This window comes from Ambystoma mexicanum, chromosome 7p (genome assembly GCF_040938575.1).
Source record: "Ambystoma mexicanum isolate Mex_15411 chromosome 7p, UKY_AmexF1_1, whole genome shotgun sequence".
NCBI lineage: Eukaryota > Metazoa > Chordata > Amphibia > Caudata > Ambystomatidae > Ambystoma > Ambystoma mexicanum.
The window spans coordinates 809,247,310-809,274,329 of NC_090939.1; the positions used below are offsets into that span (position 1 = coordinate 809,247,310).

The following is a 27,020-nucleotide window of genomic DNA, read 5'->3' on the forward strand; positions in this document are numbered from 1 at the left end:
AAAGTCTGTTTGTGGATCCAAAGCGGTCGAGTTTCCGCAAGGCCACAGCCAAGTCTCTTGTTCTACAAGAGGACATTTGTTCTGTCCCATGACCTCATTAATCCATGGTATCTTATGTGGAAAGTGAATTTCAAACCTCCCTTCAAGCTAACACAGAAATATATAAATGGTTTGTCCACTCATACAGGACGACAAATCAAGGGTAAATATTAGGAGAGTGGACTTTAATATTTTAGAGAGAGTGGACTCCCTCCCCCATACACCAGGACTCAAAGGCCAATATGGTTGCAGAAGTAATCACATGTAGGAAAGTCTGACATGATTGAATCTGCCCAAACCCTGCAATCTATAAAAATCACACTTGTCTGTGGGGCAGTCACACAATTCAAAATCTTAATCAATATCCACTATCACCTCTTACCCACCACACTAGAGCATGCAAGGCCAGGTCACCCTCTTCCTCTCCTAGTGGGCTGACCTTGCCTCCTCCCTCTTTGCCTCCACCTCTCAACTTCTCCTCCTTGGAGACCTCAAAATCCACTTGGATGCCTCTAGCCACTTCTTGGGGGTATTTTGCAACCTCAGGTTTGCTCCCTCTCTATTCTTCCCTCTGGCCCAACTCACTCTTCAGGGCACACCCTGGATGTTCTAATCTCAGACTCCCCCCCCCCCCCTCTCTCCAACCCCCTCGCCACACCTCCTGACCACTTTCTTCTCTCCTCTCACCTGTCGCTCACTGCCCCTCAGGTTAAGTCGACTCCAGCACTGCCACCAACCTTCACGGTCATACAGCCCATGAAGCGTGTGTCAGTGGAGGCTTTCACTGCTACTGTCTCTCCTCCTAAACACCTCTGGCTGACTCGTACTCTGACACAGCCCTTTACAACCTTCATCTCTAACACTATATCCTTGCCCCAGTCATGAGGATCCGTTTGAAGCCTGCTTTTAAGTGCAGCTCTGGGTACAATTCCAACCTCGCCAACCCCAAGCGCAAGTGTAGAGTGGCTGAGAGGAAGTGAAGGGCATCAGGCTCATCCTCTGACTAACTGGCCTGCCGCCTGCTCCAAAGGCAATACAGACTGTCTGTTCTAATAAGGGAGCCTACAACCAAGCCTGCATCTTAGCAGAACTTTTGAAAAATCTGCAAGGAGCTGGCCAAACCTGCTGCAGTCTCCGCCTCTCCCGTTCCATCCCAGGCCCTTTGCATGGCTCTGGCATCTTATTTCACCACTAAAACTCAGGATATGCTGTCAACGCTCTGCTCTTCCTCCACCTCCTCTCCCTCTACCATTTCTGGCATCTCTCCAGGCGTATCTCTTCCTTTCTCCTCCTCCCCGTTCCCTCCTGATGATGTATCTATGAAAGTCTTATTAAAGCAGGTGCTCCCCTGCTCCTCCAGAACCATTAGGACCTCATCGATTTCTGCAATCACTCTTGCCACTGGAACCTTGCCCTCCCTTGAGCACCCCTCCTTAAGCCCTCTGCCGATCCTTCCTCTCCGGATAACCATAATCCAATCGCCATCACTCCTTTCCTGGACAAACTCATGGAAAAGCTGGCCATCTCTCAGCTTAATCTACACCAATCTGGCTTCAGAGCACCCAGAAGCACGGAAGCTGCTCTACTCAACACCTGTGAAGACTTGTGCTCTGATCTAGATTCTAACATTCCTTCTGTCCTCATTCTCCTTGATCTATCCTTCGCTTTTGATATGGTCAAACACCATCCTGCTCAATCGTATCCCATGACAACCTGGGCATCTCTGGTCAGGCCCTAGCCTGGGAGGGTCGATCTGAGAGAAAGGAGGTCAAACTTGTGTCTTTCCTCTCTTCTATCTCTCTCTACTTGTGGTGTTCCCCAAGGGTCTAACCTCTTCAACCACTACCTGGCACCTCTGGCCCACTGCATCTCCATCTTCTGTTCTACCTTTAAGTGTTATGAAGATGACACCCAGCTCTCCTTCAGGCTCCCCTCATCCTCTTCTGCTCCTTCTTTCATACTGGACTGTGTCCACAATTCAGGAATGGTGTGCCTGCAACAATCTCTGCCTTAATTCTAGACTGAGATCCTCCTCATTGGGACACCTGCTCCTTACTTCCCTCCCTCACTCACTCACTCCACTCACTTTGGCCGCCCACCCCGGGCCCTCAGCCTGCACCTTCCTGTGAGGCCAAGAACACTGGTATCATTTTCTACGCCATCTCTAAGAAGTCACACGATCAGCTGCTCCTCCTCAGAGGTATTCTGCCTTTTCCCACTTTCCCCCAGAAGCTCAGTCTCCAGAGCCCTGGTCCTCTATAGGCTGGACTACTGCCAACAGCCTCTTTCTAAATCCACCTGACTATTCTTCACCCTTTCCAACTAATCCAAAACATGACTGCAAGACTTGCCCTTGGCCCCAAGCCCAAGGATTGCATCTCTCAAGCCCTGAAATCTCTCCACTGGCTCCCTGTGGCTGCAAGGATTAAACTCAAGACCCTCCACATTGTCCACAAGGCTTTCTGGGGCCGGGGCCCACACTACATTCAACTTGCTCTTCCTAAGCATCTTCCTTCTCAAGCCCTTCCCTCATCAACATCCAATTCTGAGGGTCAGACGCTTCTCCAGGCAGAGAGCAGGCTGTATATCTGTCCTCAGCTGGGGCCTCCCTCTGGAACAGCTTCCCTGCCTCAAACTTGAGCAGGACCACCTAAGGTTCCAGAAGCAACTCAAGATCATCCTTTTCCCTTCCGCTTTCCCTCTCCCTTGCTGATGTCCGTCTGCTGCACATACGGTTTTACCTATCCACCCTCTGAACCTACAGGACCAGGAACCTGCCACGACCAGTTGCCCCATGTGGTGCTTCTGGGCCACCCAACCAATTGGGGACTATCTGCAACCCTACAGTCCCCCAAATCTCTGCACTTATGAGCCACCTCCCGGGCAGCACTGGCACGTTCCGTTACACACTCCCCTCCTTTTACCCCCAGGCACTTTTACTGCTTCCCCCCCCTACCCCCAGGTCCACCCCTCCCGCCTGCACTTGCGCTATTTGAATGACAAGGCCTAATAAGATCATTGTTTTGTCCTCCTGTGGGCAGGCACATTATAAATGACTTATCAAGGCTCCACATCTTTTTCTAGGTATGTCACTCCTCTGCCCTCCATCTCATCGCCACACAGAATGGTTCTCATCTTTGACACCATTCCTGTTGGGACAAAGTGGTCTATAATGTTAAGAATTCTTCAGAGATTACCCAATAAGTAAGTTCCTCAGAGCTAATATGGGTTGGGACAGGTCAGCCACATTTTGCACTTTCCGACATGTAATTAACTCTACCCCAGGCCCATAGGCCCATTAACCTGAAGGGGGCAGTACAACCATTGGGAAGTCTTCTCATTTCCAAACATTCTCCTCTCCTACCAGTTTCGACTTCAGAGCATAGTTCTCGGTGTAGGTCTCATACAGAGTCATCATGGCAATCTCTCATGATATACTCCCTCCAGGCAAACTGCCCCACAGGGGATCTGGACAGATTTTTCAACATGACTTTTCTTAAATGCTTTTTTAGGAGGGTAGGCAGCTGCTATGCCTGACAAATAACAGACTACTACAGCCCTCCTGGTCTGCATTCCGTGTTTTGAATTCTTCTGTTTTTTGCATTTCCTGTAGGAACATAACATGCTAACCTCTCACTCATCCTCTTCGTTCCTCTCCAACACAAACGTATGCACCTCAGTCTGATCTTTCATCATGGATGTCGTCAATTTTCAATTCCATTCTCTTTTGCAATCTGCACTGCATATTGTCTTTCTCAATTTGTTAAATTGCATTAAAATGAGCAAAGTGTTCAGCTTTAGCAAAATAGCAAGAAATGATTTCCCCAGAATCTTACAGCTATTCTTCAGCCAAAATTCAGGCAAATACTTTTTCAAGATCTAAGTTTGTACGCTCCCAGAAGCAATACTGTAGCAAATTAAGATTGCTGCATCAATTTGGCATGCAGGGACCAAAGGGTTTATTGCACGCCTATCCCCTCCACATTATAATATTTATGTATGTTCACCATCTGATCTCATTCAAGAGATCAATTTCATTTTTTTTCCAACTACACTGGTCATTCTTGAAATATCATCCTTCTAAATTCATCATCAGCAGTAAACTTCAAAATGCCTGCAGACTATTCTAGTAGCATAAACATCTGAGTGCACAAAAGTCTCTAAAAAGGTGTCAAATTCTAAAAAATGTTTTTAAACACCTGAGGTACAAAGCATCATGCTGCTGATCCAATTGCATATTCATGGTGCAACTGGCCTCTCTTGGACTTCCCATCTAAAAGTGAAGTAAAATACAGTTGCTAGACTGCTGACAAAGCTCCACAAGCTTATTCCAGCTGAACACTGACGGTCATTGCACTGAATTGGAGTGGAGGAGGATTAAATGTAAGACCGTGTCTATTAGAGGTCCAAGCTTGGAGAAAATGCCAAATTATCATCTGGTATGACTAATTGCTCAAACCGGACCGTTCTAATCTCACAAAACGAACTGGGATACCTGAATCCACAGTGATGGGTTAGAACATGTACAGCAATCTTGAGCCCTACTTGAAACTTGGACAATGGCTCACAGTCCTTTCCTCACTCCATTAATCAAGATTAACTGCCTGGGTGAGTCATCAACATGTGCAATTATTTTCCACAAACCCTTCTTTCTTGGCTGGTGCAGGGGTCATCAGGGCCTTTCGTAGACTGTTATCTTCGGTCATCTGCCAGGTGTCATGCATCAGACACTGTTCAAACAGCTGCACCCTTGGGTTCTTTGACCTTTCCTCTCTAGTGTGGTCTTGAAAAACACATTCAACTAAAGGCACAGCTTCCCCACCAAGTCTCATTACACTGGCTTAGCTCTGCCCCCTCTTTACTAACTTCTCACTGTCCAGGCCCAGGTCTTAAAGCGCTCTGTACCCTTTTCCCTCCTCCAGTACCTGCTCTTTTTCTTTCAGTCTTCTCAATCTGGCTCTCCCTTTTCCCAATCCTTTATTGCTGTCTCCTCTCTGAATTTGCCCCTCCTAGTCCTCCACCCCCTCCCTCTTTTCTGAGATGTTTCACCACCTCTCGAATTGCTCAGCTTCTCCTTTTCACTTTTCTGCCCTGGCTCTGACTTCCCCTTTGCTCTTCACCTGCTCCACTCATGATTCTCACCAGCCTCCTTACCAGCACCCCTTCTGTTTAAGCCTCTTTATATACATTTCTTGGGGTTATAATGGTGCTCATGATCAGGAGAAGCATGGCAGCTGTGCGCCAATTAGGAACGGTATTTTTGAATGGCAGGGGCCTGGACAAACTACACATTTTCAATGTCGTTTTCATTTATTCTCGGGTGGATAGCGCAGGGTCAACTTGCTCGCCGTGAAAGCAAGATAACACGAAGCGACAGATTCGATCCCCAGGTCCGTGCTTCGAAACCTCTGGGTATTAAGCGTGTTATAAATAACCTATCATATCATACACACCGTGGGATGTGGGTCCATTGAACAAGGGGATATAAGGGCCAATGAAGTCAGAAGGTTCATTATTCATGGCGGCCCAACCCCTGGATTACAACAGCAGGGCATTCATCTGCATAGTTCCCCTTTGTGTGGTCCTCTGCCTCATGCAAATGACTGCAGGTTCTCCCGTTTTGAATTAGGACCGATTCACGGTGCAACCTGCCGACTTAGTTAACAGGCCTTTCCTCTGCTGACAACTGGCATATACTGATGTAATATGCAGCGCGACTAGCCCATGGTCATGGATTCGCAAACCTCATTTTCCATGTCCCACAGGTCTCTTTACTTTCTTGCGTCTGGTGAGGTGTTGAGAGCGCGGGGGCAATTTTGCACAGAAGGCCAAGGCCCAAGTAAGCCGGTCCAGAAATAAGGTGCCGGTAACAACGTTACTGGCACCCTTTCCTGCCGGTAGGGGCTGTGAACCACTGAAGTTTACGGAGCCGGTGCTTCAGTTTTCCTATTACCCTAGAGTCCTTCGGGGCTCCACAGGAATAGGAATCTGCTGCTGCCTGTAATATCCCATTTTTACTGGGATATCGGCCAGTGGAAACCGTAAGCCAAGGTTTCCGACAGACCACTGGTATTACTGCTGGCCTATCAGCAACCTCATAATGAGGGCCTAAGAATGAGGTGAGGACCTGGGGGGACCCCCCCCCCTTCCATCCCCCACCACCAATGTATGCACTCTGGGAGGAAAATCGCTGAGCTGGGGCCAGACTTAACCCAAATGGTTTTCTAGTACTAATATCCTAGCCCCTCATCTGTGGCTTTTTCATTACAACAATTACACTAGGCCTTTATCAATATTAGAGACTTGAGACTACAATGGAATATTAATCCTTATGGTTAAGTACCCAGTATGTGATGAGCTAATTTAAGGCAGTGAAAGAGGGATTCTCCCCCACCCCCACCGGCAGCACTTACAAGTGTTTCCATCCATTCCATTGTAGGTGATAATGAGATAAAAGATGCACATCTTCTCCAGGCTAGGCCTATGTTATATGAAGGCAATAAGACCACACCTCCATCTGATCGGCAGACTTGGTTCCTTACTACACAACCTACTCACCTCTTCAACCATCTAGTTGCATGGACCACGGGGTAACAAAGCTCAAAAGTGCCCCACAATGTTGTCCATTACATTGAGAAATGATCTGCCGAACCACAGCAAGAGAGTCATTTGCAGGAAAGAGAACTACAATTACCACATTTACATATGCCTGTATGGCATCCCAAAGGCATTGGGAAGACCTATGATCAGTCCTTGAAGCACACAAGCAAGAACACTTCCGCCAGAATTCAGAATTGCAGACCATGACTAAGTGTTCAGTCACAGCTACTTTGCTCCTAATCAGCAGTACTTACCAAGAATGCCTCATTAAAATCCTAATTCGAGATGGGGAAAACTCAGGAGGGAAAGCAAACAGGAAGGTGGAAGACCCAATACACAGATAACAGGAACAAGTCTTTCAGAAGATTTACTGGTACATCAGGTTAATTAAGGGCCCTATAAAAGAATACAAGGATCAGCAATCGGTCTCAGATCAAGTTAGAGATTGGAAGGAGAAGCAATATTGTAAAACACAAGCCAGGAGGAGAGGGCACAGAACAATGGAGACTACAGACCCGTGGAGTGACTCCATTGAGACCCTTACCACTAGTCTTGTCACTACAACAGTGCCCGCTTGATGTTCGGGAGAAACTGAGATCCAGCTTAACTGGCATGAGCATTTGAGAATTAATAGTTCCTGGTAGAAGATGTGAAAGGGGTTCCATTTTCCCGGGAATGTGATACATTTACAGAGGGTAAAATTATACAGATCCTAAGCCGGTGCCGGGGAGGGGTCAAATACATGCTGGTAGAAGATTGCCAAGACACAAGCAGGGCGCTATATACCCAAGACTGTTCCAAACCAGAAGAATGAGGGGTGCTGTAGTTTCCAGCTTAGAAATAAAATGCTGTTAAGATTAAAATACCCCATGTAGGCACTTAAAATATGTTTGATTTGCTGGGCATCTGCAGTTCCGAACAATGCCCAGTGATTTGCAGATTTTCACAAGATCCATCCTCTCCCTTTTCACCTGTAACCTTTAACCTCCATGAGGAGCCACTAAGGGCACGCTTGGCCAAATTCAACATCTAAATCCTTCATTATGCCGATGACACTGCCACACCGGAAGGTCAACTGCCTCAATGACATTCACCAATTAAAACACTTTTTCACCATCATTCAAAGCTGGATGCCAAGTGCCTACCTGAAGCTCAACCTTAACAAAATAGTTACTTTTCTTCAAGAGTGCCACCAAACACACCAAGTTCAAAACTGGCTCACACAGATGAGCTCAATGCCATCTCCCCTCCAACTATCCCCTAGGGCAAAGTCCCTCGGTTTCACCATTGACTACCACTTCTCTTTCAAAGTACACATCATCATGAAGGCAAACATCATGGTGCCAGCTCTTTTACCTGTGCAGAATCAAACCCTTCCTCCCATCAGATCTTGGTGCTCTCCAACCTGGATGGGGCAATCCCCCCCACCCCTCTTTGCTGGTAATCCAAATATTATTTTAGCCCACAGAAAGCTTTCCAGTATGCCTCATCACAAGACCTATAAAATAAAACCATATATTGCCCACCCTCAAGGAAAAAACCCATTAGTTACACCTCCTGTAACTGGTGTCGATACATTGACGATATCTTTGTGATCTTCAGAGGTACAAGAGCTGATCTGCTTGCTTTTCATGTGTGGCTTGATAACCGGAATCTTAATCTCAAATTTACTAGAGATGGCTTGGCTTTTAAGAAAAAAATAACTCACTTATTTGCCCATTTCAGCATCAAATGGCGGCCTAATATCCAAGGTGTACAAAAAAATAAACTCGTTAAGTCATTCTAGTTCCTATCCGCAGGCCATGAAGGATAATCTTCCGTTCAGACAGTTTCTCCAATATCCGAGGCTATGCACCAAAACTAGTGACTATACATCCCAGGCCAAAGTACTCAAAAAGCAACTAACAGCACGAGGGTACCCATCCATGATTGTGAAATAAACATACAGAAGGGCTAGGAACATCCCTACATCTGTTACACTTGAACATTAAAAAAAAAAAAAGAAGCAGAGGACGATATGGGCTTGATGGGTGTGTTCAACTATTCACCTCTATTGAACAAAATCAAAAGAGAAATGAAACAACTATGGCCCATCCTAAACACTGGGAAATGCTCTTTACCAGCATACCGTTTTGCATTGAAGAGGCGCCAAAACAGCAGAGACAAATTAGTCAAAAGCCTCTCCCGAGCTACCCTATCCCATCCATCCCAGACCACTTTATGGAATGTAAATCCACCTACAGGACATTCACTTTGTAGCCAATGCTCAATGTGTACCCAGACTGCCAAGAACTACGGTTTAGGTCGAAACGACCAAAAGTTCTAAAAATGCTACCACCAAAGGATCGAACACCAAAAGTTCGATCCTCTGGTGGTAGCATTAAAAAAAAAAAAAAAAACAATAGGGGCGTCCCCCCCCCGCACTGCCCTGCTCACTATACTTTATGGTATAGCGAGCGGGGGCTGCGGGGAACACCCCAGCAGCCGTCCGTTAAAAAAAAAAAAAATAAGAAAACGACCCTGCAGCGCCAGTTCCCAATCACAGATGTGAAAGGGAACTGGCGCTGCAGGAACCACCGTGAAGGTAAGTGGGGTTTGTGTATGTTGGTGGTGTGGGTGGGTGGGGGTGTGCAGAGGGTGTGGGTGGGGAGTTATGGGTGTGTTGTGTGTGTGAGAATGTGTGTTTTGGCAAATTATCGGGGCTGAAATGTCCAAAAACAAAGTGTTTGAACTTTTGGTAATTCGAACATTTTTTTTTCGGATATTTCAGCCTCGATTATTTCCCCTTCGGTCAAATCACTGGGATTCAAGAACTACAACCAATGATATAGGCTGGCACACACCTTTGTGCCCCAATTCAGCAGGTGAGTGGATCCAGCTCCAGTGACCTCGTTTTGCCCAAAATTGTAACATTTAGTCCGTCAGCCCCTATGCCCCTGTGTGCCTCCATCCGCCGTTCCCCTTCCTGGATCACCAAGCTCCTGCCTCCCGAGCCCTCCCACCGCCCTGATCGGCCCTCCATCCAGCTCTTTTCTGTCCACTCCAGGGCAGCCCTCTGCCTGTGCAGCACCTGCGGCTAAGGACCCAAGGCAAAGGACGGCTCCTACAGAGACGGCTCCAGATCGTATCTGCAGGTATCCGCAGGCGAAGCAAGAAGCCAACAATAAGTGTGGCAAGGGCGGGGACTGAAGCAATTATTTCACGCCATACTACCCTACCACTCATCCGCCGAAAGCTAAACCGCTGTAATCCCTTCCATCTGTAGTCTAATTGCACTTAGAAGTGTCCCTAATAGTCTGTGTGCATAGTTTAATTTAGAAATGTGCCTAATAGCATGTCCTAGCTGAATTTAGAATTGTGTCTAAATACTCTGTGCAAAGAATTAGGGTGCCGTGGCTGAATTTAGAAGGGTGCCTGATAGCTTCTCTGTACAGAGTTGAATTGATTGCCTAATATCCTCTCTGTGCAAAGTTGAATTCAGAAATGTGCCTATTAGCGCGCCTAGGTTGAATTTAGAAGTGCGCCTAATATCCTCTCTGTGCAAAGCGGAATTTTAGAAGGGTGCTTAATAGCGTGTCCTGGTTGAATTTAGAAGTGTGCCTGATAGCGTGCCCTTGGTTTACCTTAGAAGTGTGCCTTAGAAAGCCTGCCCTATATCGGGTGGGCGGGTGAAGTGGATGCCCTATATCAGGTGGAGTATGCCGATGGAACGGGTGAAGTATTTGGATGGAACGGGTGAAGTATGTAGATGCAATGCGTGAAGTGTATGGATGGAACGGGTGAAGTATGAGGAAAGGATGAACTGATGTAGAATGGGCGAAATGGGTGGAACGGGTGAAATAGTAGAACGGATGAAGTAGGTGAATGAACGGGTGATGTGCTTGGAACCGGCAAAGTGGGAACTAGTGAAGTGGATGGAACAAGTGAAATGGGTGCAATTAGTTAAGTAAATGGAACGTGTGAAGATCATGTATGTGTATGGATGATGCATGGAGAAAGGATAACGTGGGTAGACTTAATGAATGTATGGATGATGCATGGAGAAAGGATAACGTGGGTAGAACGAATGAAAGGAGTAGTGCATAAAATGGTTGAAGTACATGGAACGGGTCGAGTGCATGGAACGGGTGGGAGTGGGCGCAATCTCAAGCACCTAAAGTAAACAACCATATTCACATCTCCACGCTTACTCTTCTTTACACTACCACTCAAATAGAACACAGCGATACTATGACACCATTCAGTACAGCTGTTCTCATAACATCTGCCTCATACTTCCCATCACTCCAACTAAGCACTGCTGCTTACACACCCCCCCCAGCCAGGCGTTCTCCTCAGGCCTAACGCACCCACAATCGGTCTGGATACATCCTGTCAGAATGAACACATACCCCTGACCTCTCAACCACCACACCTGCCGCTAAGAAGCAGCTATTACATGAATACCACACCAGCTGCACACATATCCGGTGCTCGCATGCACCTTTGACTCGCTCTACTCTCTGACTTGAACTTCGGTTCCCAAGGGCGTTGAACCTACCAGCGCCTTCAGACCATACCAATGGTACATAAGGCGCTATATAAATGCAAAGTAACATAACAAAAGCAATTTGGCAACTATCTGAGGCATCATATATACGATTACCTGCCCATGTGGGTTGAAATATATAGGAATGGCAGTCCAAGCAGTCAAGACAAGGATGATTGGACTTCGATCCTGAATCAGAACAGGGAAAGCGACTGCACACCTTGTCCCCATTTCCTAGCTGAAGGACAAACAGCAGGAACCTTCAAATGGACGATCTTAGAAAAAGTCAATCCACCCATACGAGGTGGAAACTCTCATGATCTCCTGTTCAGGTTGGAACAGAAGTGGATTTGCAAACTTGACACTTGCCATATTGGACGAAATTAATATATTCAATGGAAAGATGTGGCAGGGATTAGATCCTGAATCCTTTTTGGGTCGGATTCACCCTACTTGACAATCTTGCCCTCCAGGTTCTTTTGCATTGTTTGTGGCAAAAATATATCTCCATGGCTCCCACCTTGCATAAACACTGGACCACTCATAGATGCATACAAGTAGCCCCATATACACTTCAGCACTACGTGCACATTAAATCTACGAGTGCACTGAGGCAACATGTATTCTCCCGTTGCCTCCGATGAGATCCGTGACCAATTTTGTTCTCCCTACTTTCTCTACTGCATATCGTTTTTGCCAAATTGATCGTCACCCCTGATTGGTTTTAGTTACTTCTTAACCTTTGTCCACTATACATATACTCTTTTTCAAAGAATATTTTTTTTCATATTTTGTTTCAAAATATCCAAACAATGTTTGTTCTCCATTTCTTTTCCCTCCCATTTCCACCTGCACCTTCTCCCGCCCCTCTCCCCCATAGTATCCACAACTTTGACAAATGGCTGCCTGCTTCACATGCTTCTTTGCCTTGCTGCAGTGGTTCGCTCTGTAAGCCCCGCCCACCACATCGCGTATCCAGGAAGTAGTTATTCCTTGGTGTACACACTCCCAGCAGACACCCGCACTTCCATCGGACAGCTGGCCCACGCTTCCTCAACACACCGAGAGGTAAGCCTCATACGACACACTGGCTCACATGGGCACTACTACACGTGTGCTCTGTGCTGCACCTGATAGAAAGCATGCACCATTTGCTTTCTTTTGCTGAATACATTGAGTTTTCTGCTTTATTGTACAGCAGCTTATTGGGAACACAGCCACACAAGCGCGTGTGCCCAAAAAGGACATCTCTCTGCATCCTGTATACTACATCCATACAAGTGGGTCTGCATTCCCCCTCATCTGCAGGTACACCTTGATCGACACTAAAAATGATCACAAATGGCACCTGGGATGCATGCTAGATAGCGTTCACTCATTGCAATCTGTTTGTCATATAGCTGTATCCACATTTCCTCACTGTCCTTGCCCTTGAAGTAAAGATAGCACACTGCCACACAAGTGGCCATGCATACTTGGTATGCCCATTTTTTTTACTCCTGCATGCCTAAGCAATGTGTTTTTCACCTATAACTGGCCTATTTTTGGCCATTGCATTTTAGTGAGATAAGGGTTAACCTACACCCCGCTCTCACGCATCTGTTTTTTGTCTCCCTCACAGGAGACGGAGCAGCCCGTCCATCGTTTGCCTTGACTGGTAGGCAAGGTTAGAAGACAGATTTGTTGCTGAATTGAAGATACTGAAGATGATGGTTTGAATTTCCCTACTCCATTGAAACTGGTCGGCCCAAAGGCCATGGGTGTTCCCATGACCACTTAGATATCCCAGTAACAAAAAGGGAAATCTTACAAGAAATGAGACATTAGTTTATCACTCACAAAAAGCGAGTTTGTTGATAGCGCCCTAACCATACAGGCTCTGCTTCTTAGATTTTGAAACCACAACTCCCGCATGAGGCCAAACTAGATTGCTGAAGGGTGAATAAAACACAGATGAAAAGTCCCATGGTTATTTATTAACCCATGTTAGCTATTTAACAGTTTTGACAGCGATGCAATAGCCAGTCCTGTCACTTCTAATAGTTTAGGTGTTGTTGCGTTACATTTGGTTGCCCTTTTTACGATGATTCAATACTAGAACAGCTTGATTTCGCCACACAAACGGCGAGATGGACAGTTTACTCTTTGTCGATCCCTATTAGATAGGCGCTGCACCACACGCTTCCTAGGGACAGCCCCCCCCCCCCATGTTTAGGGACAGGGTGTTCTTCCGATAGGGTTAGCTTAGGCTACACATTGCTTTTTCCACCTGCATTTACTGAAGTCAAAGCTTCATTGAATTGGTTGAATATATAGTTTCCGCAAATTTGCAGCCAACATCAGTCTGGCTCTCTCCCTCTTGCGATGCAGAAGACTGCACTTCAAGGATCACTTTACAGGCAGATTAGGGCAATAGGCTAACAAGACTTTTCTGCCCTAGTGTCCACTGCATTACTCACTAAAATGGTGGTGTTTTGAAAAGATTACATGCAGCAGTTTATCCCAAACACAGCCTAAAAAAATGAAGTAGATTGCGTAATATACATTTTTAGCCTACCTTTCAAGACTTCCTGCTGTTAGGGGAAACGGATGTAGAAGCAAGGACTTCTCTGAGCAGGGCATTCACTTTGTGCAATCTGCATTTCAATGCGGCGCTATTTTAGAAACGCATGTCTGCCTCTTGGTTAATTAGGAAAGCTAATGAAACAGTTATGAAAATGTTATCACGAACCAGCGCAAAAAGGAAAGGAGAATCAGTAATTGTTATTCAAAGACCAGATAATAGACCCTATCAACTGGAGGACAGTCTGAAGAAATAAAATGATCGGAAGCTGCGATTGAAGACCCGTTCATTCCTTCTTCTGGTAGAAAATAGTAGGATTTGCGGAGATACGATTTATTCCAAATCCTAGTACTGAAAGCACTTTTAGAATTTTTGTTGACTAGTATGCAAACACAAATTAGCCTGGAGTTGCGCAATAACTAATACGTGGGTCAATCAGCTTTCAGACCATTTAATTAAAAATAATAGAAGTACACCTTTTGTAACATTGCACCAAAGAGTGCCGAATTGGACATTCCATAGGGGACAAGAGTGCAGCGCGACTGAAGCCACCTTAAGCAACAGAGTATTCTAACAAGATAGTACAAAACTGCCGATGTAATGCATCAATCCACAAATTGTTAACTCCTTCTGTAAAACAAAAAGTGTATGTTCACATACTTACATTTTCACACATGCATAATAGCCGGCATCCTCCAATTTCGCAGGATAAAACACCATTTTATTCTGCGATGCATAGGTTCTAGAAAGCGCGTCTGTGGTTATAGATGTACCATTATCTTTTTTATACCAGGTGAAGTTGTAGCCAGTGGGCGGATCAGCATTATTGGACAGGTCACATGATGGGCAAAACAAAAAAACAGGTTCTCCTTCCAACACAAATGTTCGCTCGAATGCTGTACCACAGTCTTGGCAGTCCTCTGCAATACAACATAAAAGACATGAATTTAAAATCCTGCATATATGCAAACACAAGGTTAACAAGTATGACCCTAGTGTCATAAGAAAATGTCCTACATCAGCTGTGCTGTCTGCCTCTGAGCGACTTTCATTTGTGGCCCATTTTCTATAATGCCAATTGTGCTGGGCTGTGACAGGACCAGCAATGTAAACCGGTAAACCAATCCATTCTATCAAACACAGGTGGCATTTGAAAACGAAGTTCATTAAAATGCCCATTCTGCAGACCGTGCTAAGTGCACCTAACGTCATGCTGCAGGGTCGCACTGGAGCATAACAAGGCAAGACACAAATACCAATTCGCCCCTTTGGAGTGGACACGCGGGATCTTTTCTGGTAAAATGTGTTCAGTACCACTGGTCAAATCCAACCAAATCATGTATTTGGGAAAACCAAATGTTCCACAGAGCAAAACATACGACCAAATTATTTGAGACACGTAGAAAAATACAAGTCATCATTGAAAGCCATCAAAATAAAAGCACGTTACACATAATTGCAGCTCTTAGGACTGAGCCTCAATCTTGAATTAGAAAGGTTTCCACTGGACAGCAAAGGGTTCCTTACACATTACAAATAGCAGGCAGGATGACATTGTGTAAAGTGCATTTTCCTTAGCACGGGAATCTTTTACGAGCTATAATACGAAGGGCAACACGTCTGAATTTGCAGCACGTCTTCAGAGTTACTGGAATCCCATTCCACCTGTGGTTACACCATTCCAAGGCATCCACATTAAATAACCTTGCAGTTCTGGAGTCGATTTAAGGATAGAATGCTGCTTCAACCTCGGCTTTAAAAGCTCAATCTTCCCTTTGAGAATAATAGTTTAACAGGTCGTAAATGTGGTTTTAGACTTTTCAATAACCCAGGATTTAAAAATAAAGATTCCAAACCCAGCAGTTGTTAGTTTTTGAATACTTTAACCATTCGATTTACTAGGTCGCCATTGCTTTTCACCAGATCATTCAAACCTTGCACCACTCTCGCTAAAGACCATATTTTATTTTAGTAAATTTTTTTTTTAAACTCAAGTACATCAATCCCAACGCCATATGCACAGAAAATGTATGTTTTTGGGACCCTCTAAATGTCTTCTTAAAAATTTCTATTTTGTAGACTCGACATTACCATTACCCCCAATGCCTGCCCCCAAAAATACTGGGGCCACTCTTGGATTGATAAACCCCTAGCATGGCCTTTGTAGCGAACTACATGTGCTGGTTGTGAGGCAAAGGTGGGCGGCATTGAACTGTTTCATAGGACTAGATTTGTTCACTCATCTGCTTCACCAAGAATATGGCGCCAAAATAAAGTGATGCATTTGGCAATCCATGACATGATAGTCTAGCACAACATCGCACATACCAGAAATATTGCTCCCAATACGATCACCTTAGATTTTGTAAAATTGACTAATCACCCTTACTTATTCATGAACTCCATGTATCAATTACTATTTGAAGTGCCTTTGGCGTGAGGTCTAATACCAGAGAAGCCGCCGAGGGAAGGCCAGCAGGAAAGGCCGTCGCCCCTCTCTGCAGCTCCGCTGTGAGGGGAACTGCAAGGAGTCACAGGTGCCGTGTCTGCAACACCAGAGCCGCTCCACAGCCTCCAGATGCTGGCCCATGCACTCTCTGCCCATTACATGCCACGAGGAGCGTACGATCCATAAGATGGCTGCCGCCGTATCCGTCGCCATGGAAACCACAGCAACAAAGAATTTTGCCTGACCCGATTGGGTCCCACACCTCGCCCCGACCTCCCTTCCTGCTTTAAATGGAGGGGAGGCGCGCCGCAAGGCGAAGCCACCCAGGGAAGGCCAACAGGAAAGGACGTCGCCCCTCTCTGCAGCTCTCCGCTGCTGGGAGCTGCTAGTTGCAGGAATCCATGCCTGCACCCGCTACAATGGCTGCTCCACGTCCAGCATGGCCCTCCCACCTGACCTTAGAGAAATAAAATTCTCTCGCTGCACACTGCCACACGGAACCCCACCGCCTACCAGCCCAGTCTGGCACTGAGGAACGCTCGCCTGCACACAAGATATGCTGCACAAAGCCGCTTACACCGCCTTGCATGCGTACTCACCAGCCGCTTCACCGTAAAGCCCTGCTGGGTTGCCCGACACAGCCCACAGTCAGTCCATAACCCTCATCATCCACAGTGCCGTATAGCACACTTAGCTGCGTGGAATGCCACCGTCGCCATTTGCCATCAAGCTAGTAGAGCGGATCTCACCTGCAAGGCACGCTCCGTGCAGATACACCGCCCCTTGAGGTCATAAGAGCTCAGGACTTGGAGCTTCTTACCAATGCACTCTCTGCAGCACAACATGTAAGTTCATTGTGCACTAACCTAGATGTTCTTGCTCGCTTTGTTATGCAATGGTGCCCCCACTGCTATTATACGCAATGATGCCCCCACTGCCATTATATGCAATGACGATGCCCCCACTGCCATTATACGCAATGACGATGCCCCCACTGCCATTATCTGCAATGAAGATGCCCCCACTGCCATTATCTGCAATGAAGATGCCCCCACTGCCATTATCTGCAATGAAGATGCCCCACACTGCCATTATCTGCAATGACCCCACACTGCCATTATATGCAATGACGATGCCCACACTGCCATTATATGCAATGACGATGCCCACTGCCCTGATGGCCAATGACAGGCTGGCTTATGCTCCCCACACCACTAAACCTGTAACTACCACCAACCCCCAACCAAAAATCTACCTTAACCTCCTCTTGTAGTCCCCCCTCCAAACCCCTAACTTGAGCCTTGATTAACGCCCGCTCGATTCCAGCGCACACACTTTATGTACATTATCTCATCAGCAGGGATAATCGACATTTTTGTCTGCGAGACCTGGCTACAAGAAACCTCCGGACCCGCTCTCTCGCTCGCCATCCATCTAGTTACACCATATTCAGGCAGGATCGGATATGCCAAGGGGGGGGGGTGGGGGAGGAGGGGTGGCCATCATAGCCAAGGACACCCTTGACAGAAAAATTCAGGGGGAACTAGGGCACAACGCTGAATACCTCCTCAAACTCAAAACGTCTCCCAATTCCACCATTGCTTTTCACCTTGTATATCGCCCACCTGGCCCTCCCACCGACTTCCAAGACACCCTCATCCATTCTCTGTCCCACAACCTGAAAAAACCACCAAAGTAGTAATACTGGGTGACCTAGGGCTCAACAACCCCCAAGACTCCAATGCCATTGCCCTACAAAAAGGACCAACTACCTTATGGTTTGTCCAAGCCATCACTGAGCCCACCCACACTAAAGGTCTGACCCTTGACTAGGTTGCGCAACATAATTGCCCCATTCTCCAGTCCACCATATCCGCTATCCCTCGGTCAGACCATTCCTGTATTAACTTTCACATCGACATCTCTACAGAGTCGTCGAAACCCACTATCCTCCTTCCCGCGGCACTATCCAGGAGCTCCAAGAAACTAACGAAAGATACCATCCTCCCACACCTCCAGGTTCTAGCCCTGCAACCACCTTTCCCCAATGATCCTGTAATATTAGCCAACACCTTCAACCATATCATAACCACTGCAGTAGATACTATTGCTCCCTTGACAGCCAAAAAAGCTAAGAAAACTAAGCATTCCAATGCCTGGTTCTCCCAAGCACTCATGGATCTTAGATCTAAAAAAGGGCATCACTTGTCACATGGAAAAGAAACCATACTGAACCGAACAAAACCGCCTTCAAGGCCATTGCCAGAGAATACAAAATTGCGATTAAACAGGCCAAAGCTGAATCCTACAACACAAGTATTAATAAGGTGTCCGGACATTTCGTCGAAAGACATTTGGTCGACGTAATTTGGTCAAAAACTAAAATGGTCGAATTTTTTTATATATTTTTTAGGTTGTAGTTTAGGGAAAAAAGGTTTTTTTTTTTTTTTTTTTTTTAGAAAAAAAGGGGGTTTGGGGACCCCCCCCCAAAAAAAAACAAGTGAAAATAAAAAATAAAAAAAAGAATTCGACCATTTGGTTTTCGACCAAATGTCCTGTCGACGAATTTTTTTCGATGAAATGTCTGGCAACCAATTAATGCAGATTCCGGGACTAAATAAATCTTTGCTATTTTCAGGGAACTTGAATCCCCTTCAACCCCACCACCCAGCATTGTCAAAGACGAGGCCTGGTGTAACCAAATTCAAAAAGCTATGCTCGACAAACTCGACTCCCTTCACACCAAAATCCTAGCCCATCAAAAGGCTGTCTCCTCCTTACTAGCAGCCCAAACGGCACACCCTACACTGGACACACTCAACCAGGTACCCAAATTTTATTTCTCTCCCATGAGCGAATCGGAAGTCATTGCCCTCATTAAGTCTGTTAAGCCGTCTAACTGTAAGGGAGACGCCTGCCCAGCTCACATCATGAAAGATTGTGCGCCAGTCATCGCCCCCTTTGTGACTGCTTTTATTAACTCCTCCTTCCAATCTTCTACATACCCAGCTCCCTTAAAGAAGCTTGGGTCCAACATCTCTCGACTCGCTGATACCTGGCAACTACAGACCCATTACTACGGTCCCCTTCCTCTTGAAGATCATGGACAAAGCAGCTTATCTGCAAGTTCAGAAATTCATTGAGGACAACCACCTTCTTGGCCCGAGCCAATCCGTATTTCGCCCTCGTCATGGCACTGAAACGGAGCTACTTGATCTAAAAAATCAAATAGATGACATCAGAGATGCAGGCAAGCCGGCGCTCCTTCTGCTCCTAGACCTCTCTGCGGCCTTTGACTTAGTAGAGCACAAAACCCTATGCCATCACCTCGCAACCACTGCGAACTTCTCCCCAAAGGCTTGTGCTTGGATCAACTTGTTCCTGCAGGAGAGAGTAATGAAGGTTCTCAGAATCCTCCAACGCCACACCTAGTCTGATCAAATGTGAAGTCCCCCAGGGCTCCTGCATTGCCCCCACTCTATAACCTCTACACCAGACTGCTGTTCCGTATTCTGGACTCACTGGGCATCTCATACAAACAATGCAGATGACACCCAGATGTCCATACCCCTATCGGGGGACTATCGCACAGATACGGATACCCTCAACCTCATCTATTCCACCATTCAATACTGGATGGCAGATAACTGGCTCTGTCTAAACAGTGACAAAACCGAACTCCTGTTGATCGGGTCCCCCTTCACACTGAGCAAACTTGACAAAGAGTATCAGGCCTTCAATATAGACAACACCCCCATCGCAGTATCACAAACTATTAAGACACTGGGCATATACCTAGAACCTAGCATGACCATGGATAGGCAGGTCAATGCTATAGCTTCCTCAGCAGCGTACCACTCCAAACTGATCAATGCCATCAGGCCATTCCTCACCCAACAGAACTGCATTACCATAGCCAGAGCTATCATTGGCTCCAGACTTGACTATTGCAATGCCCCCTTCATAGGTACCTCTCAAAGAAACCTGGCTAAACTCCAGATTGCCCAGAACAATGCCTTAAGGGCCGCAACAGGCATTTCACGCAGAGAACACATCTTATTGGTCAGGAGAGAGGCACACTGGCTACCCATCAAAGAAAGGGTGGTCTTCAAAACCCTTGCCCTAACTCATAATGTCTTCATGGACTTGCACCCCCCCCCCCATCTTGAACAAAGGATCTACAAACAGCGACCTGACCCTCCAGGGCCGCTTATGCCAACTGCATCATGACTCCTCACACGCGTAGAGGCAGCCTCTCAAGCTTCCCATCAATGGCAGCCTCTCTGGAACAACCTCCCAAACGAGATCAGATCAATCGAATCCCATGCGGCCTTCCGCAAGGCATTAAAAACTAGGCTTTTTGTCTAGAGGGCTTACCCACGTATGATCCCTGACATATGCTCCCTCACTGAATGTTTCACACCTTACATTGTATAATACTGTTCTGTAACTGTACCAACCTAAGCAAACGTTACATACTTGGGCCGCTTATTGTAACCCTCAAGCAAGCCTTCTTAAGTATCCTTGATAGCGCCTCTATCCCCGTGGGCTGCAGTGCGCTTTACAAATGCAAAATAAATATATTCAGCATATAATAGAGAACGAAACAAAACCTGTAACAATTGGAGCATCAAAAGCCATCATTGACCCAAGACAATGCTGAAACTATCACTAGAACGATCATGGGGCCAATATGGATTACTGTTCCAGCCTACTAATCGGTATTGATAAAGCTACCGGGAATAGGCTTCAGGTTTGTCACAATGGAGCAGTAGGAGTGTAATGAGGCTTAGGCGCAGAGACCATGTTACAGCAGCAAAACAATGGGGGTCATTCCGAGTTTGGAGGCAGCCATGGTGCCATTAGCACCATGGCTACCTCCAAACCCGGGTACGGCGTCTCTGAATGGGGATTTACCGGGTCATTCCAACCTTGAGGACCCGGTAAGTCCCCATTCAGAAATCCATTCCCCATTTGAGCCCCCATAGGGCTCAATGAGAATGGGGAAGCAGCTAATAACGGGCCTGCAAATTGGAGGCCCGTTATTAGCTCCAAGGTCCCTTAACAGGTCCCGCTAAGAACGGCTGGTCAGACCAGCCGTTCCTGGTGGGACCCACTAAGGAACCTCGGAATAGGGCGCTAAGCGGTTACCAGCACAGGCATCCTTACCAGTGCTGGTAACCCCTTACCGCCCAATTCGGAATGACCCCCAATATTTTCATTGGCTAAGGGTCGAGTTCAGAATCTTATTTTGAATCTTGACCATCACACAGAAGTACAGCCAGGGAAAAACGCCCAGATATCTACAGCAGTTGCTGGCCAAAAGAACTTATGGCAGATCACCAAGCTCGAATAATCAGAACCTCTTTGTGATCCCTAAATGTAGAACTGTGAAAGTAGCCAACATAGCTTTCCCTGCAATCGCTCCAAAGGCCTGGAACAATCTCCCCCCTGAGCTAAAAGGCACGGAATCTACAGATATTTTCAAAAATAAGGATTGTTTAGGTAATCAATAAGACCCCTGACCTCATCTTGAAACCCCAACCTATAAGTGACCATGGTGCTTAATTTTCTATTGTTGTGCATGTCTTGTTGCGTCCTTGTTAGGGAGAATTCTCAGAAATGTGCCAATTTCCCTCCAACTTAGAGACCCCCAGCAACTTTGCCGGATTTTGAGGACTTGATTATTTTTTTTTACCTGGAGAGAGTGAGACCCTTTTTCCCCACTCATGTATTTTAATGTGATTTCTGAACTCTGCGTTTTTGTTATGGAGTATGACAAACTCCATAAGCATCATCTTTTACATTGTGTCACACAGCACCTTTAGTGCTGTGACAGAGAAGTCTTTCAGATTTCCCCCAAGGTTTAAATACCTTCTCTGGGATAAACTACTGTTCCCCAGAAAAGTAAAGGGAAATTGACTTTACTTACATTTGTAACTTTGTAGACCCAGCACACACACACTAGCGTGCAATAGGATGCTGAGGGGTTACCTAGTATCCCCTTTTTTTGTCCAACTTCCCAGGTAACAATTTTAGGTTACTCTTTCCTCACTGAATGGCTGGTGGTTTACTACCGTGGTGTGCATTTACCGCAGACTGCGTTTGCAGCTGCAGTAAAGCACCCAAGGGTGCAATTTTTGTCAAACTTGCTCTTTTTAGCCATTTCTTTGTGGAAAGGTCCTTCTTGAGATTTACTCTGCACGCCAAACCAGGTTTGGTCCTTTTGTTAGTTTTGTCTTTGGCGGGTTTCACGAGTGAAGTCCATCTCTGGCTCCAGGGTGTCTGGGGTAGGCAGGAAGTGAGGGAGGTGCCCAAAACTCCCTGTGCTTAGTCTCCTAGGAGACCCAAATGCACTGATTGGCCGGCTGATTGCCCAGCAAGGACAGCCACCCCGCTGGGTGACTGACAACTAGGCTGGAATGAAAGGGAGAGAACTGTATAAAAAGGTGAGGCTTTTGGCTTCAAAGGCAGAGTCTACCACTGGAGGAAGGAACCGAAAAAGAACTTGAAGAGGACGCCTGCTGCAACTTCTGGACTGTTGGTTTGCCCAGTGAAGCCCTGCTGCAGTGCCGAAACACCAAGTTTGCATCGACAGAAGCCCCTACAAGGACGACTTCTCCCCTTGAGTTGGTGGGACCAATCAACTCCAAAGTAAGCCACCTGGACAACCATCTCAGAGCTGGTTGAATTTCCACAGAGTAGCTGTTGGACACCATAGAGCCAGGGAGTGGAACACCAGTTTGTGGGCGTTGCTTTGAAGTTGCCCAAGAGATCCAGGGTGATCCTCCGGACTCCCCGGAGGCAGGACTGGCCAAGCCTGAGCCCCCTCAGAGTGTGTGACCCCCAGAAGCAAGGAAAGTCCATCTCGACAGCCAGGAACCACAGTGTTGCCATTTGCGGTCGACGCGAGGAGCTGAAACACTGAACAGCCACTGAAAGTGAAGTTTGCCCGTTGTAAGTTTTGACCATCCCAGTGCAGGAGTCCCGACGTCCTCCCTCTTATCCCCACGGCTGAGGACCAGGAATAGAGAAAGCTGCAGAGCTGCACGGGAACAGAGATCTGCAGAGCTGCACAGGAACAGTCATCTACTGCATCTTTTCTTCATTTTAAAAAGGTACTGTACAAAGTCTAAGAGAACTTAGCTCTTGCTGCAGTTGCTTGCATCTTCTACTACTCACAAGTCTAACAGCGTGTAGCCTTACATTGATTCATCTTTTTCTTCAAAGACTTCTGAAACATTGTGCAAAGACTGTTCTACTTACCTTCAAAGAAGTGCTTCAGCCCATATAGACTCTTGCCTATCCACTTTGGCTTAGCCTGGTTTAACTGAATTGGCTTATTGGGGATCTGAAAGCATTTGCCTGCTTAAGAAATATTTGTGGTATCTTGTTTGCTCTATTAATCTTTTCCTTTTGCTTGCTCTTAACTAATTCTGAATGCCAACAGTAATACATTAATGTCAACAGCACCCTAGCAATTGAAGTCACCTATGGGTGTAGGTCTCTGCTGTATGCCATCCCAAATGGGTATTTACTGATTCTGAACAAGAGAGTACCATTTTGAAGTATATTTGTGTGGTGTTTTATAGTGCTCCCTTCTGAAGAATGCTTACATTAACTGGTAAATAAAATAATTATTTAATCAAGAAACCCTCTGTGTAAGTGTCTACTTCAAAACTGAACCGTTGTGCAACTCATCTACAGCTCATATTGACCCCTCTTGAGATAAGCCTGGCTACTCGTCCACACTACCAACCTGTGTACTACAGACTTCTACCAAAGGTTGGGTTACTACACTACTGTCACGGTTGGTGTAGTGCACCCTAAGGGTACTGCATGCAATCTTTCCTAACAGTCCTCAAGCCCCAGGGTCCATGGCTGTGCATAATAAAGCCTTTAAAGTAAAGTAATATAGAGCTCCAACTAAATCATTTAGGTATTAATTGAACATGAAAGATTCAAGTACATCCACCCATCTACCACAGCATACAGGAAATAGGTTGAGAAATCAACTAATGGACCACATCATCTACAAATACAAATACGCAGATCTCTGTTACCTTTCACAAGGTTGGGATGGGGCCAATTTAATTATTTTCTTTTCGTGAATGGGTCACCTCGTGGCGTCCAGTTCACAGAAATGAAATTCTTTACCAAGATGGCCATCGGGGATTGGGAAGGTGGGGCTTCGTACACAGCTCCTCTTTCCATGTCAGCTGAAAAAGATTAGTGGAGATGAGGCACCAGCCGCTGCTGCAATGAGGCAAGTGGGGGATGGTGGAAAAAAGGGGCCGTGGTGGGGAGGGAGAGATGGCAGTCATGGGAACCACCCATCAGACGGCATGGAACACTGGCTAGTTTGGCAGATTAAGCCCACATTTCCAACCTCCCGACTGGCTGCCCCCCCCCCTAGTGTGCAAATATTCAAGAAGGCACTGCATTCTTCTCTTACAGCAACCAAACTCCTATCACGGCATAGAAACTGCACTCCTAGAAGATCTGCTCTCTAATCTGGACTCTAGCTCTCCCTCTGTCCTCATTCTCCTCTATATTTCCTCTGCATTTGACACAGTCAAACACAACATCCTTATTACTCATCTCTGCAAGACACTTGGCATCACAGATCAGGCTCTGGCATGGCTGACCTTCCTCCTGGACAGACCTTCCCAGGTTCAGCTTGGGTCCTTTCTCTCCGCCACCTCCCTCCACACATGGTGTGCCCAGTGCTCTACCCTCTCCCCCGGCTCTTCACTGTCTGGCTGGCCCCTTTGGCCCTCCTGAAGTCTACCCTTTCCTCTAATGTTCAGTGTCCTGTGGATGATGCGCAGCTCTTTAAGGCTACCGTTGGCCGCCTCCTCCTTGCTCACGCTATTCAGGCATGGTGCACTTCTAATTATCTCTGCCTCAACACCTGTAAGACTGAGATCCTGCTCATTGGGAGCCGGGCTTCCATTGTTCCTCTGTGGCCGCCCTGTTGGGGCCCTCTGCCTTCACCCTCTTGCGAGGCAAGAAACCTTAGGGTCATCTTGGACTCCACTCTTTCTCTCCACACATCAAAGACCTTGCCAAGAAGGCCCATTTCTAGATGTACCTCCTCAGAGGTATTCAACCTTTTCTCATCTTCCCCCAGAATCTCACTGTCTCCAGAGCCATGATAATCTCTAGGCTGGACTACTGCAACAGCTTTTCGCAATCTGCTCATCTCTTCCCTTTGCCCTCTTCAACCCATCCAGAACAGGGCCACAAGACTTATTCTTGGTCTGAAGTCCATGGACCGTATCTCTTCGGCCCCGAAATCCCTCCACTTACTCCCGGTGGCTGCAAGGATCAAGTTCAAGACTGTATGCATCGTCCACAAGGCTTTCTGGGGCCGTGGCCCTCACCAACTTGAACTCTCTGTAGAGGATCCCACCCCCCACCTCCCCTGTATTGGAGACCGGAGATCGTGCCGTGCCCAACAGCAGCTATTGAACCAATACCACAGCAAGTATTTGAAAGAAGATACCCATTGAGACAACCCTATCGAATGTACCCAAGTGATGACAACCAGCAGGAGGAACTCTGAAGGAATAAGCGAACTAAGCAAATGGACGACACAGTTTGCACGACGTCGCGAGATATTAACTGAAGATAATGTATGGATCCTGAAGAAACTGATGTAAAGAACCAAGTGAATGCAAGTGTAAAAGATTACATGTGGACAAAATGTTGCAGAAGACAAAAAGTTTAACGAATGTACAGATGCCGAAAAGCAAGGTAGATTAAGTTATAGAAGCTAGCTATGAGTAGTAAATAGAATGCAGGGAAGCCACCATTATACAGAAACTGGACATTGGCATGAAATAAGTATGCCATAAATCATGAAGGGTGAATGGAAAGCTGGGTCGCAGCCGAATAGCAGGCTCAGAGCTGTGTGGCGAGGCTGCCTGGCTGCAAGTCAAGATCCTAGAAATCGACGTCAGCTATCTACTCTTGTGTGAGGAGGAAGAATCTTCTCACGTTAAGGTGCAAGAATGAACACGAAGCATGCCAGGTTTGAATTCATTTAGAGCATTTAAAAGCTGCAAAATGGACCAGATTGTGGTCTCCTGTCATGTGAGAAAAGGATAGAAAGAGCTTGAACTAAGTTCCAGACACAAAAGCGAGTGCCCACACTCCCGTGTTTTCTCAAAGATGAGAATACTCCGCTAGGCCAAATACAAAGAATTTCATGGCAGAAGGCATGGGTGATGAGTTGCATGGCTAATTGGGTATGAGGTAGCTTTATGGCCTATCTCCCAGCACCTGAGTCTGGGCTTACGTGCTGGCAAATTAACCAAATGTTCCAGAAATGGCACAAGCATGCCAACCAACTGTATTGGTCCATAGAACAAAAGAACTTATAGCCTGTAAGACCAATGAGAAACTATACCAAATGTTTCTAAAGTGACATGTTTTAAGAGGTCAGCAGAAGTTGTCCTTGTCCACCTGACAAAGGACAGCTAGTAACAATTCTAGCTCCTATACAAATGTATATCAGGATGGTTCCCTTAACCAATCCCGACCCTTGATCCCTCAATAGGTTTTAGGTTTTTCACTATTGCCATGTAGTATGACATCATTCTGACGTATAGTCAGTTACAAGAATTGTATATTTTGGGTAGATCATTGAGACGCTGCGTACATCTGTTGATGCTAGTTTTAACCTCCCTGTTTTAGATAATAGTTAAAAAAAAAAAAAAACAGTACTTTGCCATCTTCTTGAGTTGGTTCGGTTATTTGGACTCTGCATTATTCTGGTGTAATCCCATCCATTACCATATGCGCGTTCCAAAGGGCCAATAGCTCACGTGGTAGCA

The 27,020-nt window shown here is 46.3% G+C and overlaps 1 protein-coding gene across 6 annotated transcripts in view; it reads right to left on the reverse strand.

Annotated features, from left to right (window-relative positions):
* The window catches only part of LOC138526332 (interleukin-1 receptor type 1-like), a 309,422-nt gene that overhangs the window by 207,079 nt on the left and 75,323 nt on the right, over positions 1-27,020 (reverse strand). For all 6 annotated transcript variants that reach the window (XM_069636943.1, XM_069636944.1, XM_069636945.1 and 3 more), the window contains one exon: positions 14,395-14,650. In XM_069636943.1, the coding sequence (XP_069493044.1) occupies positions 14,395-14,650 (256 nt within the window). The remainder of the gene's footprint in view (positions 1-14,394; positions 14,651-27,020) is intronic.